The sequence below is a fragment of the Plutella xylostella genome, chromosome 18, assembly GCF_932276165.1.
Source record: "Plutella xylostella chromosome 18, ilPluXylo3.1, whole genome shotgun sequence".
Classification (NCBI taxonomy): domain Eukaryota; kingdom Metazoa; phylum Arthropoda; class Insecta; order Lepidoptera; family Plutellidae; genus Plutella; species Plutella xylostella.
Genome location: NC_063998.1, coordinates 1,942,879 through 1,960,958, shown reverse-complemented (window position 1 = coordinate 1,960,958; position 18,080 = coordinate 1,942,879). Strand labels below are relative to the sequence as shown.

Sequence of the window (18,080 nt, the reverse complement as noted above, 5' to 3'; positions counted from 1 at the left end):
GTGAAAGAGATGGGTATAATGTAGTAGCCATTCGTTGTAAAACTGCGTAGTTATTTATGCGAATTAAAAAGTGAAGTTATAGATAAGTAACTACCTAATTATCTTCGTTGATAAGCCTATTGACAATAATATTGGTTATCGAATATCGACAAAGTAAACAAGAGATATAGGTATTGCAATGTAATAGACATTTTATATGAACGTGCTTGCTTTCTGCTGCGTAGTAGATAGATACCTACTTACATCGACCGTAAATAAGGATAAGGTAAGCATAGGTACTTACGGAAAATACGAAGTATACCAATCATAGTAATCCATGAAAACTTATAATAATAAACATTACTTTTACCGCACACTAAGATCTCTACAGGGCCTCTGCAGACGAAATAATGTATTAGGGTTTAACCCCTAGGTTAATAGGTTAATAACTAGCACTGCATAGGCAAGGCCCCACCCAACCCTAAGCCTGAGTTACTAATGCACTATTTTATTTAATGTTCTACATAGAGCGGTGGCCGCGGCTGCCATGAACTGGCAAACGTAGCGTGTGTGATACGCCTACTGGATAGTAGATCCTATAAAAGGTAGACTAGAGGGTACTGGATGTATTACGTTGAATAAGGGCAGTCTAGTGGTGCTAGATAGATATCCTACAGTGTACCGACATGTGAAAGGTATTTCCATAGTTTGTTGTGTTGGTCGATGATGATAAATATTTTTTAAATTAAGTACATCGATTGCTTACCTTGTATCTGTGGGACGCTCAACTGAAACAAGAAAAAATATATTATTTTAATTGCTTATTTATTACACACAAACACTAACTAGCATAAACCATACTTAAAATTACAAAAGGATTGCCGAAACCCGGGATCGAACCAGGGACCTTTAGATCTTCAGTCTAACGCTCTCCCAACTGAGCTATTTCGGCAGATGGTTACATGTCGCAATAAGGTGTACACATTCCATGTACCAGCTTTTCTTCACCATGTTAATTTGGTGGATGTCAGTGACAAAATACAATCTCAGAAACTACGATTTTATCAGGAAAGGATTATCCAGATTATATTGGGTAGCCAGCAACGAATGGTAATCTGACTGATATGATTACATAATTTACAATTAGATATAAACAATTTCGTAATGTCGTAACTATTATTTTCGTGTAAGTATCTCCAAATATGAGCCATGTGATTTTTTAGGTGAGTATTTTTCAAACCTTATGATTTATCTTATATTTCACAACAGCGCCATCTATTAAGTCAACTGTGAACTAGTTGAAATGTTCTCTTCATTGCTTGCTAGGGTGCCAAGGAGAATGCCTTGGCTTATTTAGCTGACTCAATTTAGATTTTTTACTACAAACTAACAAATAAAATAAATCCACAGAATATTTTGTCTCTTATTAAACATGTAAACTTTACTTGTAATCTGAATACCCTAGCTATTGCCATTACATTCACATTTGTAGACAATCATATTATACCCAAATATCTTCTATTCTAATGCGTCTATTTCCAACAAATTATAACTTTAGCTTTTGTGCTTTGAGGAAAGGAGTATATGAGTATTCATAGTTGGTTTAAATCTTAACATTTGAAATAATGATCATAATTTGAAAAAAGTATGTTGTATGTAGTAACTGCAATCTTCAACAGAGTAAAATTTTACAATTTAAATTATATCTCATTCTTCAACATTGAAGTAATTACTATAAGAGCCATTTCTGATTGAGGAGTTGTTAGTTTTTTAGGAAATATGCCATTTTACAATGTATAAAATACCTAATTTCATAAACTTACCTTTTTCTTCTAAGTCCACCTGCACGGACTTGTCCTCACACAGCTGGCCATCGTCATTGAGCACCACTCCGCAGCTCTCATAGAGCTTGGCTTTCAGTGCCTGAAACCTCTCTGTCTCCCGGAATGACTGGATTTCACTCTGAAAATAATTTATGGAAATATTGTTAGGGGACCATTGAACTGAACTATACAATACAAGTTTAACCTCTCTTAGAGAGAAATTGCTACCAGGTTCTTTTGTCTCAGACTGTACTTATTTTACCATACAATAGATATACATATATTTATATGGTCCCTACTCCTAGCTAGGTCACCATAAAATTACCAATACCTAATTAGTGCAAGTGAAATATGGCCCATTGTAAGAGGGACAACCAACAGGGACCAAAAATGGGCCTATGTACTGAATAAGTACTTAGCTAAGCAGTGCTTACATAATCTTTCTAAGTAAAAACTAGATATTTGGTAAAAACAACAGAACATTTAACAAACCTTCAATTCATGGAGCTGAGTCTGTGAGTGGCTGGAGTGGCACTGGCGGAGGGCGTCCGACCAGCCCTCCGTGTCCCTCCGAGGCAGAGAGGGAGCCGAGTTGGGAGGCCTGTGACTGACCCTCGGTCGCGCAAACACACGCGGCTTTACAGGCGACAAACAAGGATCTAAAGACTTCACAGTCTTCCGTGGCTTCACTACACGCGGCGTCATCACCTTCTTCACATGCTCAACGGGATTATAGTCGTTCAAAACCACCGGTAACTCACTGAAAATACTAGAACTAACGTTGGATGTGGAAGGTTTGCCGCCAACTTTAGATGGACTTTTCTCGTGGCGTGTGACAAAAGACTGCGAATTTAAACTCAAATGCGAATCGCTGTACACGCGAGGCATCACCCTGTCGTATTTTTTCGTCGGCTTAAGCTTGTTTCTATCCATAATTGGAGAAAATATGTTTGAAAACAAATCGTTTGTTTGTTTTGATACTAAACGCCACAAATTCAACTGAAATGACAATGACAGCTGTCAAATAATAAACGGACATCCGTTAATAAACGTTTTGTTTCTGCACAATGCACATTGCCTTAGCACAAAATTATAATATTCAAATATAATCCTTATTCTAAGGGAAAATATAACAAAATTAAATAAAGATAACTGTAGGAGAAAGCACTTAGTTTAGTTATAAGATAACGCCAAAATTATCCCAAGCAGCTGTAGTGGTCTTGATGAACTAATACATCAGTAGTGTCATTGATACAACTGAATCCTTATATTCCTGATGCCAAAGCCTGCGCGAGCTTAAATAAAAGCATCTCCAACGAGGACCAACAAATACAGTGAAACTATAAAGTCCTGAAATTAAATGAGGGCGCAGCCATCTTTCATGTAGCAACCCTATATAGCGAAACAAAACTGACTTTGATACTTGAAATTTTGCCTGTGACTACCTACCCTATTTCTGTATTTAAAAACAACTTACCATCCACAAAAAAGCTCATTATTAAAGCTAGAAGAAGGTGTTAATATGTAGGCTAATAGTGAAACCAATAAATATTTATTTATATAACGTTATTACAACGGTATAAAATATCCGGATTTGTTGACGAAGGGCACACACATATTAAAATCATCAATTTCTCTTTTTAGACGGCCTGTTCTGTTTCTTCCAGGAGTTAGAAATATTTCATTATAGAGCCCTCTTTTGCAATATGCCAGAGGGTACTGTCCGATACTCCTATAAAATAAAATAAAAATACTTATTTGAAACTACCCTTAAGTTAAGAAAAACAGAGTTACAGAATGAGAATTTAGTAAGTAAACAAAAAATATAACTTCAAGTATCAAAATGTTATGGTTAGACTCAACTTAAACCAGCCCAAACCTACAACCAGCGGTATGTAGACAATGTTCGACTTGGGCTCTAAACCTAGGTTTATCGATAAATGAAGCTTTGGTACTGATAAAAAATGAATTATTACAATTTGTACACTGTTACATACCCGTCATAGACGCTGTACGAGCGTAAACATCCTCCAAATTCGACAAAATGTGTCCAGCTTCATGTTCCGCAAAACATTGTAAATAAACTCGATAAACAACTTCCCTAGCTTGACTACGAATATTTTTCTTCTTCTTCCTAATTGCAAAGAAGCGTAGCGTAGTTGTTTTTATCTAGATTATCCTAATAATTAATAAGAAAATTGAAAAAACAGCCAACCGCCAACTACCATAAACAATTGTTATGACTTTTATGTTTCTTTTCTAATGGTGCCAGGCTCCTGAAAATTTTAGTTCCTCAAACATTAATTTCATGAATTAATAGTTTCACTGTACCTAAAATTACTTATACTCTACAGTAATATTGGTGCTTTTAAAATATTACTATGATATAAGCCTGTAGGTAGGTATATATTATAAACTGGTACTCGCTTTATTTTATATAGGTATACTTTTGTTGTATTCATATAAAATAGACAGGGGCGTATTTAAAGATTGCGCGCCCTGGGCTCCTGTAGTTTTCCGCCCCATCAAGGAATGAAAGAAAACAAAAAGAGCAGTCAGTGTAAAGTACCTATCGACCTACATATGTATAAGAACATTGTGGTGATAGATTTGCATAGATAATGATATCTTCCGAACAAAAAAAAATATTTTTTTGGACAGGTACATTTTAGAACGTTTAGAAATAAAATTTGGCGACTGAGTGAGGGATTTTTTTTTCTTTTGATTTGCTTAAAAAATACAGAGGCGGAAAAAAATTTACATTCCACCCACAAAAAATAATAAAGGCCGGCTTTCATACTTAAAAAATCCAGCACTGCTCGTCACCTAAATACCTCGGAGTGATCCTGGATAGGGGAGGGGCTGTACTTGATGAATTCTTTCTTTGAGAAACAGCCCCAGAGGAAGTGGACATGGGCAAGCAACGATGGTAGGACCAAAAACAAAATCGACTTCATTATGACTGACAAGCGGCACATATTCAGAGATGTCTCAGTGATCAATAGGTTTAAAACTGGGAGTGATCACCGACTTCTCCGAGGTACTCTGAATATTAACTTCAAGCTGGAGAAGAGACGTCTGGTGAAGTCGACCCTTCGTCCCACACTGCACCAAGTTTGAGCTGACAACACCAGCTTCCAGAGAGAACTACAGAGCCGATTCGAATCGCTGGAACCCACTACGGATATTGACGCGATGTCTCAGTGATCAATAGGTTTAAAACTGGGAGTGATCACCGACTTCTCCGAGGTACTCTGAATATTAACTTCAAGCTGGAGAAGAGACGTCTGGTGAAGTCGACCCTTCGTCCCACACTGCACCAAGTTTGAGCTGACAACACCAGCTTCCAGAGAGAACTACAGAGCCGATTCGAATCGCTGGAACCCACTACGGATATTGACGCGGATACAAGCCAAATAGTGAAGGCTCTTCGTGAGGTGGGCCACAGACATTTTAGCATGAGAAGCAAAAGCAAGGAGTCTAAACTTTCAAGCGAGACACTCGAGCTTATAAGGCAGAGACGCGAATTTCCATCGGCAGGTGACACTTCGTCAGAACTACGGGTACTCAACAAGCGTATAAAGAAACTGATACGAAAAGATCTCCGTCGCTCCAACACACGCGCCATAGAAGCAGCAATTGAGCAAAATCGGGGTTGAAAAGTCTTCGTTCAGCACCTTGGGAGAAGCCACTTGACGAAGTTGAGGTCTACAGATGGTAATAACGTTGCCTCTAAGCCGGAGGTTCTTGCCGAAATCGAAGGTTTTTACGGACAACTTTATGCTTCACACGCGCAGAAGTCTGTGGCTCAGCTCACCGATTCCAGAGCGCCACTAATACGCCACTACACTGACGACATCCCTAACGTCGACATAGGCGAGATTAGGATAGCCCTTGAGCAGCTTAAAAACAACAAGGCTCCGGGTGAAGACGGAATTACTACAGAGCTTCTGAAAGCTGGAGGTATTGCAATCCTCGAACAGCTCCAGAGGCTCTTCAATTCGGTTCTTCACAATGGCATTACACCGGAGTACACCGGTGGCATGGTCTGAGAGCGTCGTGGTATTGTTCTTTAAGAAGGGTGACAGAACCCTTCTGAAGAACTATAGAAAGACCGATCTCGCTTTTAAGGCATGTATATAAGCTGTTCTCAAGGGTTATCAGGAACCGTCTTGCCCAAAAGTAAGACGAGTTTCAGCCCGCAGAGCAGGCTGTAAGGCAGATAAGGCAGATTATACAGAAGACCGAAGAGTATACTCAGCCTCTGTGTCTAGCCTTTGTGGACTATGAAAAAGCCTTCGACTCCATCGAGACCCGGGCAGTTTTGGAATCCTTGCAGAGATGCCAAATCGATTGGCGCTATATCGAGGTGTTGAGATGTCTGTACAATGCCGCTACTATGACGGTCCAAGTACAGGACCACAAGACAAGACATATCCAACTGCAACGTGGAGTGAGACAGGGGGATGTGATATCTCCGAAACTGTTCACCAATTGGAAGATGTCTTTAAGACGTTGGACTGGAAAGGACATGGCATATGTATAAATAACGAGTACATGTCACACCTCCGCTTCGCGGACGACATCGTTATTATGGCAGAATCTCTGCAGGAACTCAGCTGGATGCTAAGTGGCCTAAATGCTGCTTCCCGACGTGTAGGCCTCGGTATGAACTTGGACAAGACGAAAGTCATGTACAATGCTCACATTAAACCGGAGCCGGTCGCCTTTGGTGAGGCAACAATCGAATTTGTGCAAGAATATGTCTACCTCGGGCAGACTATTCGGCTAGGGTTATCACGAACCGTCTTGCCCAAAAGTAAGACGAGTTAACCAGAAGCAACTTCGACAAGGAGGCTGCAAGGCGCATCCAACTGGGTTGGGCTGCATTCGGGAAACTTCGTCACATATTCTCCTCGGCCATTCCTCAGAGCCTGAAGACAAAAGTCTTCAACCAGTGCGTCCTGTCAGTGATGACGTATGGTGCAAAGACGTGGACACTGACGGTAGCACTGGTCCACCGATTTAAAGTCGCTCAGCGTGCTATGGAGAGAGCTATGCTTGGGGTTTCTCTGATGGATCGTATCAGAAATGAGGTTATCCGTCAGAGGACTAAGGTTACCGACATAGCTGTCAAAATATGCAAGCTGAAGTGGCAGTGGGCTGGTCATATCTGCCGAAGAACCGATAAGCGTTGGGGTAGACGAGCTCTCGAGTGGAGACCACGAACAGGCAAACACAGCGTGGGACGCCCTCCTGCCCGCTGGACTGACGACCTTAGGAGGGTAGAGCCGGTAGTGGTTGGATGAGGAAGGCCGAGGACCGAGTGTTGTGGCGCTCCTTGGGAGAGGCCTATGTCCAGCAGTGGATGATTATTGGCTTATGATGATATGGGCAAGGTCCGCGCATGCTAGAGAAGTAGATTTACACAGTTCGTATTGTAACGGGATGCCTCAAACCGACACCGCTCTACAAACTCTACTCTCTGGCTGGGATAGCACCCCCTAGCATACGGCGAAAAGTGGCATGTTCTGTTGAGAAAGGCAAACAAGAATGCGACTCCAGACATCCACTTTACTCACTGCCGCACCTTCCCGCCTTAAGAGCCGCAGAGTATTTCTAAATAGTAAGGTGTCCTTAACGGATGAAAACCCACAAAACGCAAGGCTAAGGCTCTGGTAGGAAAAGCAGCCCCAGGATCCTTTTCTACCTCTTGAGGAAAAACTTGCTCCCGGTATCAGTCTCCCCTGGCACATTTGGAAGACTCTAAATCGGTTGCGAGCAGGGTTAGGCTGCTGCAAGGACATTTTTTGCAAGTGAGGCTATACCGTTGCCAACCTACCTATGCGACTGTGGTACCGCCCCCCTGACTATGGAGCATGTACTCTCCTGCCCCCTGTGCCCTTCCGCCTGCACTCGGGAAGACTTACTCCAGGCCGACCAGAATGCTATCAAGAATCTGAACAAATTAAAAAATTCGCATGTTCACTGACACGAAAGAAGAAGAAGTGTAGAGTACCTACCAACCTACATATGTATAGGAACATTGTGGTGATAGATTTGCATACATAGTGATATCTTCCGAAGAAAAAAAATGATTTTTCTGGATAGACGAGTACATTTTAGAACGTTTAGAAATAAACTTGTGCAGGGCGGGCGACTGAGTTAGGCAAAAAAAAACTTTAGATTTCCTTCAAGAAAATACCTACCTAGGCGGAAATAAAATAGACTATTCCACCGGTTCAGAAAAGAACGAAGGCGGCTTTCATACTGTTGGATAAATATATGCCAACGACTGAGTAGACTGTCAAAAATAAAAGAACCTACCCACATACAAATATAAGAACCTACCCACATACAATTATTAAAGTGTTCGTCGGTACCGAACACATACTTTAAATCATATTTCTTAAGACATGAAATTAACATTTGGAAAGATGGCTCAGGGCCGTTCTAGGCTTATGTCCTAAAATATTGTTCTGTACTTTTTTAATCCTCCAACCTGAAGTCAAAGGGCGGCCTACCGGCCGCCCTTCGCCGCCTGCCGCCCCGGGCTGTAGCCCTTTTAGCCCTAGGGTAAATACGCCCCTGAAAATAGATCTTTGCTACAAATATAATGTCCATGATCTTGGCAAACAATTTAGTTTATTTATTAAAGTGTATTAAATTACCTTTAGGCCACATGTTCATATACTGTTATGTCTAAGATTGATGTTTTATTTAATAAAATTAACTAGGTACTAATTTGTATAAGACCAAATCAAGAAAGAAGAGTCTTTAAAAACAAGAGAAAGGCAGTATGATTGTAAAACATTCTATATTATTAAATATTAATTATTTAAGCAAATGCAGTTAAATAGTTCAGGTATGTTAAGAAATGCAAAGATTCTATTTTCCAACAAGTTCTTCATGCTTCGCTTCATATACTGCTTTAGCACTGTTTTGAAATTCATCGCACATTGCTGATATCTGCTTGGAAACACTGAATATCATATCTTCTGAAACACTTTCTGCTTTCTTTACTTTCTTTAAATAGTCATTCTGTACATCTTTAATGTTATCTCTGCATTTAATGTAAAGAGCTTTAGCATTCTTTGCTAAAGCCTCTCTATGCTCTTTGGTAACTTTGGGAACAGGAACAAACAATGTTGTGCCATCCTGTTGAGGGTTTAAATTTAGCCCTGAGTTTTGAATGGATTTTAGGGCATCAGGTATGGCTTGCGGGAACGAAGCAAAATTTATAACAATAGTTTTGGGATTCTTGCGAACAATCTGTGCTAATTCTTGTAGCTCGTAGTCCTTGCCTTCGAACTTCACTATGAGCGAGTCTATAGAACCTGTTGTTGATCGGAGGGACAGGTTTTTCGCAAAATCATCTTTCATCTTGTCTATAGAGGCCATACACCTGTCTTTTAGTTTATCCACTGATATTAATTCAGACATTTCGGTTGCGTTAACAATAACTTTTGCTTTGCCTTTTTTATCTTTTCCTCTGTCTTTGTTCTTGGCATAGTTTCTGTAAGTTATGCAGGTCAATGGCTCCACTGGTTTGAGAATAACAACTTTAGTATTCTTAAGAATCCCACAACAGGGAGCCCGCACGTTATTGAGTATGATCGGCGTAAGCCGCTGCAGAATTCTTGAAGCCATTTTAAGGTCTATTCATGAATACACTTTATTTTTCTCACTATTTTTATTAAATTTCCCACATCACACAAGATAAATCTTATTTGACGTTGATCATACAGAAAGTAGCCACTACGTTTACAGACTGTGGGTGACAGCTGGGAAGCTGATTTGACTCGGTGCAAAAACTAAACGTACAACGTGAAAAGTTGCGTTCAAATACATCTGCATCTCCTGTAAAAATACAAAATCTTGCATTTTTCAGAAGCTGGAAAAAAAATCGAATTAGCATTAATTTGGCCTGTGATTTTTCAAATAAGGACCTAGTTATTGCTACTTACCATCTCACATTTTATAAACACCACACACTTTAGCCACACACATTTTGTCTCCGGACTCGCCGAAAGTAAATTTTGTATCTGTGTTTTCAATCATAGTTTCTGAACAAACTGGCAACAGTAACCTTTCAAAAATGTCTGTAATTTTTCAGACTGTAATAAATTTAGGAAAATTACATTCTTTCAGGAAACGATTAAATTATTCAGTATCTACATGTAGATGTTTACTAGTCAGAAAATATTCAGGTATTTATTTACCGAGGTTACACTGTAATTCATGTTTTAGTTCTGGATTTTAAGGTTATGTTGTTTTTATTTTAGATGTTCCAAGGAAATTTATTTCTTTTGAGGAAGTTGCGGCTCAAAGACGGGCTCAAGCGAGACGGAGCTTGGTCGTCCAAGTGAATTCAGAGTCTTCGTTCAAAGAATTACACGGTTATTGCTCCGAATATTCTGATATAAAAGGCGTTCATCACTATAACAATTCCTCTGGAGAGGTAAATTTGTTATTTTATTTTTATCCATATAGAAAAACTCAAAAATGTTCTAGTTTCTCTATTCTCTATGAATTCTCTTCACACAATAAACCTTTGATCAGATGACTATTGTATCATACACCCCAAATAATTCTTATTAGACTATTTTCATTACTTATATCATTCATCCATACTGAGATTACAGTAGCTTACTAAATAAATACACTTTCCAGCATTTCATGCTCATAGAGTTTGCATCAGAAGAAAACCTGAAAGACGTCTTAAAAACATGCAGCGCCCATCAGAAAGATGTGGATGTTATGTCACTACAGTCACCATTCCTGTGGTTCCGAGCTGTCCAAGGCAAGCGGGAGAAGTATACCACACCGGACACCTCTTTAGCAATAACGGAGGGTAATGCAGCCGTGAACGAAGACAAGCTGTTTGAGGGGTTAACAACCTGTGCCTCAGTTTCAGATCAGATACAGATGTTGTATGATCAGACTGTCTTGAATGATGTTGGTGTCCGACTGAGGTATATGGTGGCTAGGCAGGTTAGTTATTTTATCTACTCAAATTTATCTTCTCCGTTTTGTTAAAAAGCAATGAGGAAATATTTAGGATATTGCCATTGAAAAATTTAGATAAAGACCTTTCCCTCCACTGTTATAATTTTTTTTCTTATATCTTTGAGCGTTTGGCCAGTGTAGTGGACTAGGCCTAAACCCTTTCTTTATTGGAAGGAGACCCGTGCCCCAGCAGTGGGGACATCATGGGTTGTGATGATTTGAGCATCTAGATGATAAACACTCCTACTTAGGGTTTGTACTCATAAGTAGTATCTTTTGTAAGAAAATAAGCCAGTCAGATTAGATGCAGGGTTCACCAGACTTAGGTAGACATGTATGGTGGCTCCTTATGTGCACCTTGTTATATTACTAGATTTGCTAGTTAATCTACCTTCAAACAGCCTGTGTACTTATGGATGTAAATAAATACATAATATTGTTGATGTTGTTTCAGCTAGAAGTGATATTTGCAAGTTTGTACAGCAACATAGCAATCAGGCCATTTGGTTCTTCAGTGAATGGCTTTGGCAAAATGGGCTGTGATCTAGATCTAGTGCTGACTAATGTGCTGCCTGAGGAAATGGTAATTATTGCATACAAATTTTTGTTGTTGCTGTCCTATGGTACCCCAGTGGTACAGAAGGCCTTTACAAGCATGCGCCACGCCGTTCTGTCCTCTATTCTGGCATACAGATTACTTAGCATTATATGTATTTCTATGAATTAATTAATAGTTTAGACAGATACAAGAGGGAGTAGAAACAACATAACCAAGATGGTTTTTGTTAGAAGAACTAGTGTTCTATCTATAAAATTGTATGTATAGCATAATTAGTTCCTTTTTTGCCACAGAAAATAAACTCATACTTCTTTCCAGAGCGACCCAAAAAAGCGTCTAGTCTACCACGAGAAGAAATGCGAGGGCGGTCGCAACCCGTGGCAGAGACACATGGAGCTAGTGGCTGAGCTGCTCGAGCTGAGAGTGCCGGGCGCCGGCCGAGTCACGAGGATACTGAACGCACGGGTGCCCATCGTGAAGTACACGCACGAGTTTACTGATGTGGAGTGCGATCTGTGCTATAATAATATGTGAGTAGATATGAGTGGTGATTGGTTAGGATTTTATGTGTTGTGGAGCTTGAGAAGAGTCTGTGGCTAGCAGTGGAAGATTACGGGCCGATGATGATGAATCCTTTTCAGCAAGCCATTTTATTGGGTTTTGTAAAGGATCGCGTCTTATGATGGGAAATAGTTACTGTTAATCATAGAATAACTAAGTACTACAGAATGACAATGTCATTGTACGGAATCGTAGCCATAAAAAAGCTTGAAAATTTAAGCAGTTTCCAGATGGCGCTATACGTTTCGTTAAGCGGTTTCTAGGTGGCACCACTATCTATGGATGAATGCAATGACATCTATCTATTCGATGGAGGTCGTAATATTGGAAACGGCCAATAGATGGCATTTTAAGCATAAAATATAAATCTTTGAATTTAATATTATTCTCTTCATCTAACGTGCATGCAGTTTGGTAAATATTGCACTCATAAACTTATGGAAACAAAATAATGCTGTACCTACTTAGGTACTATATCATTGTCAACTTTGTAAGAAGATATTTATTTTGCTCGTACCTACGAGAGTCAACTTGAGACCCGCTACCTATACCCGTCTCTTTCACTCTCACGTGATAATAGAATGGAGTGAAAGGGATAGGACCATTTTTCAGGTGTCAAGTTAACTAGCGTAAGTATACTTTGCTCGCTTATGTGCGCGGTCGCCGCCCTCGCACCATCGAGTCAATATTGTATCATAGAACGAGTAGGTACCTACTTAATGTATTTTGGTAAATTAAGTATTTAGTTATCATCATCATCAACATCAACAGCCAACGCACGTCCATTGCTGACCATAGGCCTCACCCAAAGCACGCCACAAAACTGTCACATTCGCCCCGAATTTCATAATTTTGATAAGGTTCATTTTTGTTTGTGTTTTTTCCGTATCTCAAAGTACAATCGACAGAAAAGGTTTTTGCATTTCTTAATTGATTGCATATAAAGTGATTATCACTTAACTTTTAGAAATATGTTGACTAAAATGATTATTATTTCATAGAATAGTATAACTAGCCAAAGTTTAACCTCAGTAACAGTGAAAAGTAATTTACCCTTCTCATTGTTTTAGCTCTTACCTGAAACTGAAATAAACGGTTTATCGATGTACTTATACTTACTATACTAGTACCTACTCGTTATTCTATGATACCATTTGTTGAAAATATTACTTATTCATTACCATAGAATAACGAGTAGGTACCTTCTTAAGAGGAGAGTATACATACATACATACCTTTGCGATTCTAGCGAAATAGTTAGGTATTTAAGAAAACATTTGCTATCGCTTGTACTCTCATGCCCCGGGCACGGGTGCGACAGAGATATACTGCAGCTCGCGACTGACAATAGGTAAGTACCTACTTTTCTGAATGAAATTCTGGTTTTGGGAGAAAACGTTTTACACTAACTAAATACTTACTTTTTTTATGGACTTTTTTCAAAGAAAAAGTTTTCCGTTTTAAGTGCTGTACTTCCCTCTTAATGTATTTTGGTAAATTAAGTACCTAGTTATCATCACTATCATCAACAACCAACGCACGTTAACTGCTGAACATTAGTGGGTAATAATTTAATTCATAAATAAAAGCATTTCATCGCAAGGAAACCAAAGAACGCATAAAAATTGTTTTTTCAAACCTACCTACGCATCGAGCATTATTACGTTACGGGGCGCGATTCACATCTCAACCGAAATATTTGTAAAGCGATACGAACGAGTTACGAGATGAAATCCGCAATGTTCAAAAACGCGATTCATAACACACATACTTTGATCTCGTTTTCATATCGCTAGTTCGTATTTGGATCGCTTGAGTGAAATGAATGAAACTACCTATAATTTTTTAATTGCCATGCAAAAATAATAAATACTACCACTAATTGTTTTAAATAATTTTGTTCCTACAATATATTTTGTTGGAATTAGTGTAGATAGCAAGTATCAAGAAACGGCTTTTTAATTCAACGTTGAAGAAATTCATAACCTGTGGCACTTTTGACAGCCGCCATGTTTTCTCCATAAAAACATTGATTTTCTTTGCTCATTTTCGTGTCAACGTAGTTTTTTTGGAAAATAAGAAGAAAGGAAGTTTAACTTACTTAGAGAAATACGACTGAGACATGTAAGTATCAATGTATTAACCTATTTTTTTTAAATATAAATGTTACCGGTTGTAGTCAAGAAGGTATTGTAATTTACGATGTATCCAATTTCTGTTTTGAATTGTTTTAGAAACACAAGCAGCAGCCGATGTGCTTGAGTAGCAGAAGGAGCAACTGCGTTGTGAGAGGGCCACGGCTTCAGCCCTCACAATGATAGCTGATTAGCTGAAGTAATGAACAGAAAGGCTGCAGTCAATGAGAGGATTCTTGAGGAGGGGTTCCTCATATGGAAAAAGGTAGGCTATTCCTAAATGTTTGGCTAAATAATAGAATAGAATTTAACTTCATTGTTACCCCAATAATGTCTTAGGAAAACTGGTGTTGAATATTTATGTTACAGCGTAGTTTTGTTAGTATCTGTCTGTAATTTTTTAGAACAATATCATACTGAACTTTTCATTTTGTCTTTTCTAGGCTAATGAAAGGAACAATCAAGACCAGACTTAAAGGAAAATAATACGTATACATAATTTATATCGGAATAAGTACAAAATATTTTTGTAGGTATATGTTTTAACTATAAATTGAATATCCACAGATTTTAGCGGCGACGCAGTTGCGCGACCAGTGAAGCTCTGGCTCCGCGACCGGCGTGGAGCGCGCGGTCCGCGCGGCGCTGCTGCGGCTGCTGCGCGTCCCGTCCCTGCGCATGCGCCTGGCCTTCAATGACCTCACGCCTCTCTTCTTCCTCTTCTTCATGCGTCAATTCAAACAGAGGAGCACCTGTGATTACTGATTACCTAAGTTCCTATATACAATAATAGTTTAATAATTGTTAACAAAATATTGTATATATAAGTATTAATAATTATACAAAAGGCTAAAAGCATTTTGTACCAGCCAACCTATAGGAGAGAATATGAAAAAAATAATAAGACTTTAATCTTTGATTGCCATTATCTGTAGCTTTATTAAGTGGTAAAGGGACCTAATTACTACCTATATTTTTTTAGTATTTGTGATAATTCATAGAATTTATTAGTTCTATCAATAAATAAAATATACATGCATTACAATGTGTTTAATTCATTAACTTACAATTTGCACACTGGGGGAATGTGTATGCTTTCGGTTAAAATATTCTTCCTCATTCTGCGAGGGCCTCAGGCCAAAACCCACACCAATCAAATAAATATCACTAATACAAGCTTAATATAAAGGAAAATTACGAATTCGGTAAAGATGGAAACGTATCTCGTAGGGACGGCTGTCCGGCTGAAAAATGGCTTGAAGATCTTGGAGAGATGCGTACAAGGTCAATTTCACTGTTAGCAGTATTTTTTCTGAAAACGATCTAACAATTTCACCCTTTTCTTCGAAAGTTTAAAATCGCTAAAACGTCAAAATATGACAGATAAGCGATATCAAAAAGTTCAACAAAAATTACATGAATCGCGTCATTCTCCATTCCGTTCATTCATTTTGCGATCTCGAAACGATCTTACTATGTAGCTTGTTTTTAGTGCCATGTGAATCGCAATTTCATAGCTCGTTCGTAAAAATCTGAAAACGAGATGAAAACGAAGGAGTTTTTTGTGACACGAATCACCCTCCTGTTTTAAGCTGTTTGTTCCTTTTGTAATTTTACATATTAGGTATATTCATTGTTTCCATTTCAATTGACTAAGTAACTTTTTACTAATATAATAGGAAGGAAAATAGTGTTCAATAATATAAAAATCTTTATTGAAAAGAGCATATTTTTTTTATAAGTAAGTTTTTTATTAATAGTAGGTACTTATAGGTTTACGTAAAGTGGAAAACATCACACGTTCCCAACTAATGGCGCTCACTATTGCCATCTAGTGATTATTCGTTAGTACTACTACGTTAGCAAGTAAACTCGCAACGTCTTCTTTCAAAATGGATTATGCAATAATTTAAGATTTCGACAAAATTCTACCACTAACGACATCTTACGGATGATTCAAAACTAAACTATCTAGTTACAATCGGGCTAAGGAGATTGTCATTCTTTAGTACTTAGTTATTCTATGCTGTTAATGAATTGGTTTTGTATTATTCTCACTAGATGGCGTTAGCGTCCACCGATCACCATTATACACTCTCTTTTTTTTTAAATAAATAGCAAATGTATTTTTATACGAAGTATCGCACACTATTTTGCGGGCCGCATTATGTTATATGATAAATAAGTACATACTCAGTAATTTGTGCTGCATCAAATCATAAACTATGTCCGCATTTGTGTGATTTCGAATACAAATAGTGTCCTATTCACATGCCATTACCACTAACAACTAACCCCCCCAACCCCCACAGGTCAGGAGTCTACATGTCCGAGCTTCTCTGGCTCTTCGGCTCGTTGGACCCTCGAGTGCGGCCCCTCGCCTTCGTGGTCCGTCGCTGGGCGCACACGGCTGGTCTGACGAGCCCGCACCCGGGCCGCTGGATCACCAACTTCCCTCTCACTCTGATGGTGCTGTTCTTTCTGCAACAGAAGACGAAGGAGGGTGTGGTTTTGCCGCCGCTGAAGTATTTGGTGCAGAGGGCTGGTGAGTTGGAGTGATGGGAATAATACATTACATACATATTACTCACGCCTGTGTCCCAAAGGCGGTAGGTAAAGTATTGAGTATGGTCCTCAAAATGCTTACATCTTGAGGACCATACTCATACTTACTTCCTTCCTGAGGTCGTTTTCTTGAGATGGCTCGTTTGTTTTGTAGTGGTCATCGGCTCTTCAGTAGATATGGCCGGCCCATTGCCATTGTAACTTGTTGATTTTAAGAGACTAAAATTTTGTGCTATTTGTGTTTGGATGTTGAAGGTAGAAGACCATCCTTATAAAGAATATATGTCCAGCTAAACTTAAACTACATCTTAGTTAAAACCTACATAACATAATTTAACTGTTAAAATTACTTATAACATTGAAACTTGATATGAGCGTTTGCCCACATAAGCTACATTCTAGCTTGGGGCTCATAAGCATGTACCTTAGTCGTAAGCTTCACATGAATAAAATATTTTTGAATTGAATTGAATTGAAGCTATGCTATCATGCCTTATGTCCCTGTACTAACTCTTCAACTTTTCCGCAGGCAAAGAAGATGTGAGAATAGCAGAAGACAACCTCAACTGCACATTCCTCCGAGACATGAACAAGCTACCTCCAGACACGTACTCACAGAACACCGCTTCTTTAGAGACCCTATTGGTCCAATTCTTCGAGTTCTACGCACAATTCGACTTCCAAGACAAAGCCATTTCCATCAACGAAGGCACGGCCGTGCGGAAACCAAACGGCCTACCTTTGTACATAGTGAATCCGTTAGAACAGACATTGAATGTTAGCAGAAATGTAAGTTATGAAGAGTGTGAGAGAATTCGGATGGAGGTAAGAAACGCCGCGTGGCAGTTAGAAACAGCTATGGAGGAAAAGACGGATGATTGGGGATTGCTGTGTTTAATCGAAAGGAAAACGTCCAGAGGATTGAAGAAGCTACTAAGAGTAGGGAATTCCCAGAGGTTAGTTTCAGTGAAAGATTTGTTCAAAGATGACGATAGTGTGCCCGAAGAGAACGAGTTGAAGAGTAAACTGGAGAAATTAGCGACGAAAAGTGTGGCGGAAAACAGTGATAAGAAAGAGAAAGGTGATGGGAAATTCAAGAATTCGTCAGTCGCGAATGCGGTGAGAAGGATTAGGAGACAAAAATGGACGTGAGATTTGGTGTTGTGGTGGGAAAAGATGCGTTAGGTTTTAAATGTCTCACTGCTTTATATACGAGTCTGATGTTTAATAATAAAAATAGTAACAAATTAGGTGAACCTATTCCTCAAAAGTATGTATGTGTTGTAAATACAAATAGTTTTGTATGTCTGTTCGTTGAGTGAAAGATCCAAAGTTTTGTTGTGTTTGATTTATATTAGATATTGTTATACACTTGAGAGCATACGTGAAATTGTAAATAAAATATAAAAGTTTATACTTAATAAATATTTCTGAATTTTATTTACACAT

The 18,080-nt window shown here is 38.8% G+C and overlaps 3 protein-coding genes, 1 long non-coding RNA gene and 1 other non-coding gene across 5 annotated transcripts; 2 read left to right on the top strand and 3 right to left on the bottom strand.

Annotated features, from left to right (window-relative positions):
• Positions 1-741: 741 nt before the first annotated feature.
• Positions 742-2,851, bottom strand: LOC105392318. The gene is made up of 3 exons (XM_048627486.1): positions 2,295-2,851; positions 1,803-1,941; positions 742-767 (listed from the first exon to the last, which is right to left on the bottom strand). Exons 1-3 carry the CDS (start codon positions 2,733-2,735, stop codon positions 742-744), a joined length of 606 nt encoding a protein of 201 aa, XP_048483443.1. The 5' UTR covers positions 2,736-2,851.
• Positions 859-931, bottom strand: Trnaf-gaa. Its single transcript has one exon. It is a non-coding gene; the product is annotated as a tRNA-Phe (tRNA).
• A 5,751-nt stretch (positions 2,852-8,602) lies between the features above and the next one.
• On the bottom strand, positions 8,603-9,496 carry LOC105392317 (ribosome-recycling factor, mitochondrial). Its single transcript, XM_011563921.3, has one exon. The coding sequence runs from the start codon at positions 9,450-9,452 to the stop codon at positions 8,691-8,693; it is 762 nt and encodes a 253-aa protein (XP_011562223.3). The 5' UTR covers positions 9,453-9,496; the 3' UTR covers positions 8,603-8,690.
• A 357-nt stretch (positions 9,497-9,853) lies between these two features.
• LOC105392316 (poly(A) RNA polymerase, mitochondrial) lies at positions 9,854-18,035 on the top strand. The gene is made up of 7 exons (XM_048627408.1): positions 9,854-10,012; positions 10,088-10,263; positions 10,476-10,796; positions 11,266-11,394; positions 11,689-11,900; positions 16,379-16,611; positions 17,161-18,035. Exons 1-7 carry the CDS (start codon positions 9,901-9,903, stop codon positions 17,781-17,783), a joined length of 1,806 nt encoding a protein of 601 aa, XP_048483365.1. The 5' UTR covers positions 9,854-9,900; the 3' UTR covers positions 17,784-18,035.
• LOC125489881 lies at positions 13,784-15,108 on the top strand. The gene is made up of 3 exons (XR_007267314.1): positions 13,784-14,055; positions 14,166-14,331; positions 14,634-15,108. It is a non-coding gene; the product is annotated as an uncharacterized LOC125489881 (long non-coding RNA).
• Positions 18,036-18,080: the final 45 nt, after the last annotated feature.

Coding starts and splice junctions, on each gene's coding strand:
- LOC105392318 (XM_048627486.1), bottom strand. CDS start 2,735: ATGGATAGAAACAAGCTTAAGCCGACGAAAAAATACGACAGGGTGATG. Junction 1,942..2,294: donor CTCAGCTCCATGAATTGAAG/GTTTGTTAAATG, acceptor AATTATTTTCAG/AGTGAAATCCAGTCATTCCG. Junction 768..1,802: donor GGTGGACTTAGAAGAAAAAG/GTAAGTTTATGA, acceptor TTCTTGTTTCAG/TTGAGCGTCCCACAGATACA.
- LOC105392317 (XM_011563921.3), bottom strand. CDS start 9,452: ATGGCTTCAAGAATTCTGCAGCGGCTTACGCCGATCATACTCAATAAC.
- LOC105392316 (XM_048627408.1), top strand. CDS start 9,901: ATGTCTGTAATTTTTCAGACTGTAATAAATTTAGGAAAATTACATTCT. Junction 10,264..10,475: donor ATAACAATTCCTCTGGAGAG/GTAAATTTGTTA, acceptor TACACTTTCCAG/CATTTCATGCTCATAGAGTT. Junction 11,395..11,688: donor ATGTGCTGCCTGAGGAAATG/GTAATTATTGCA, acceptor ACTTCTTTCCAG/AGCGACCCAAAAAAGCGTCT.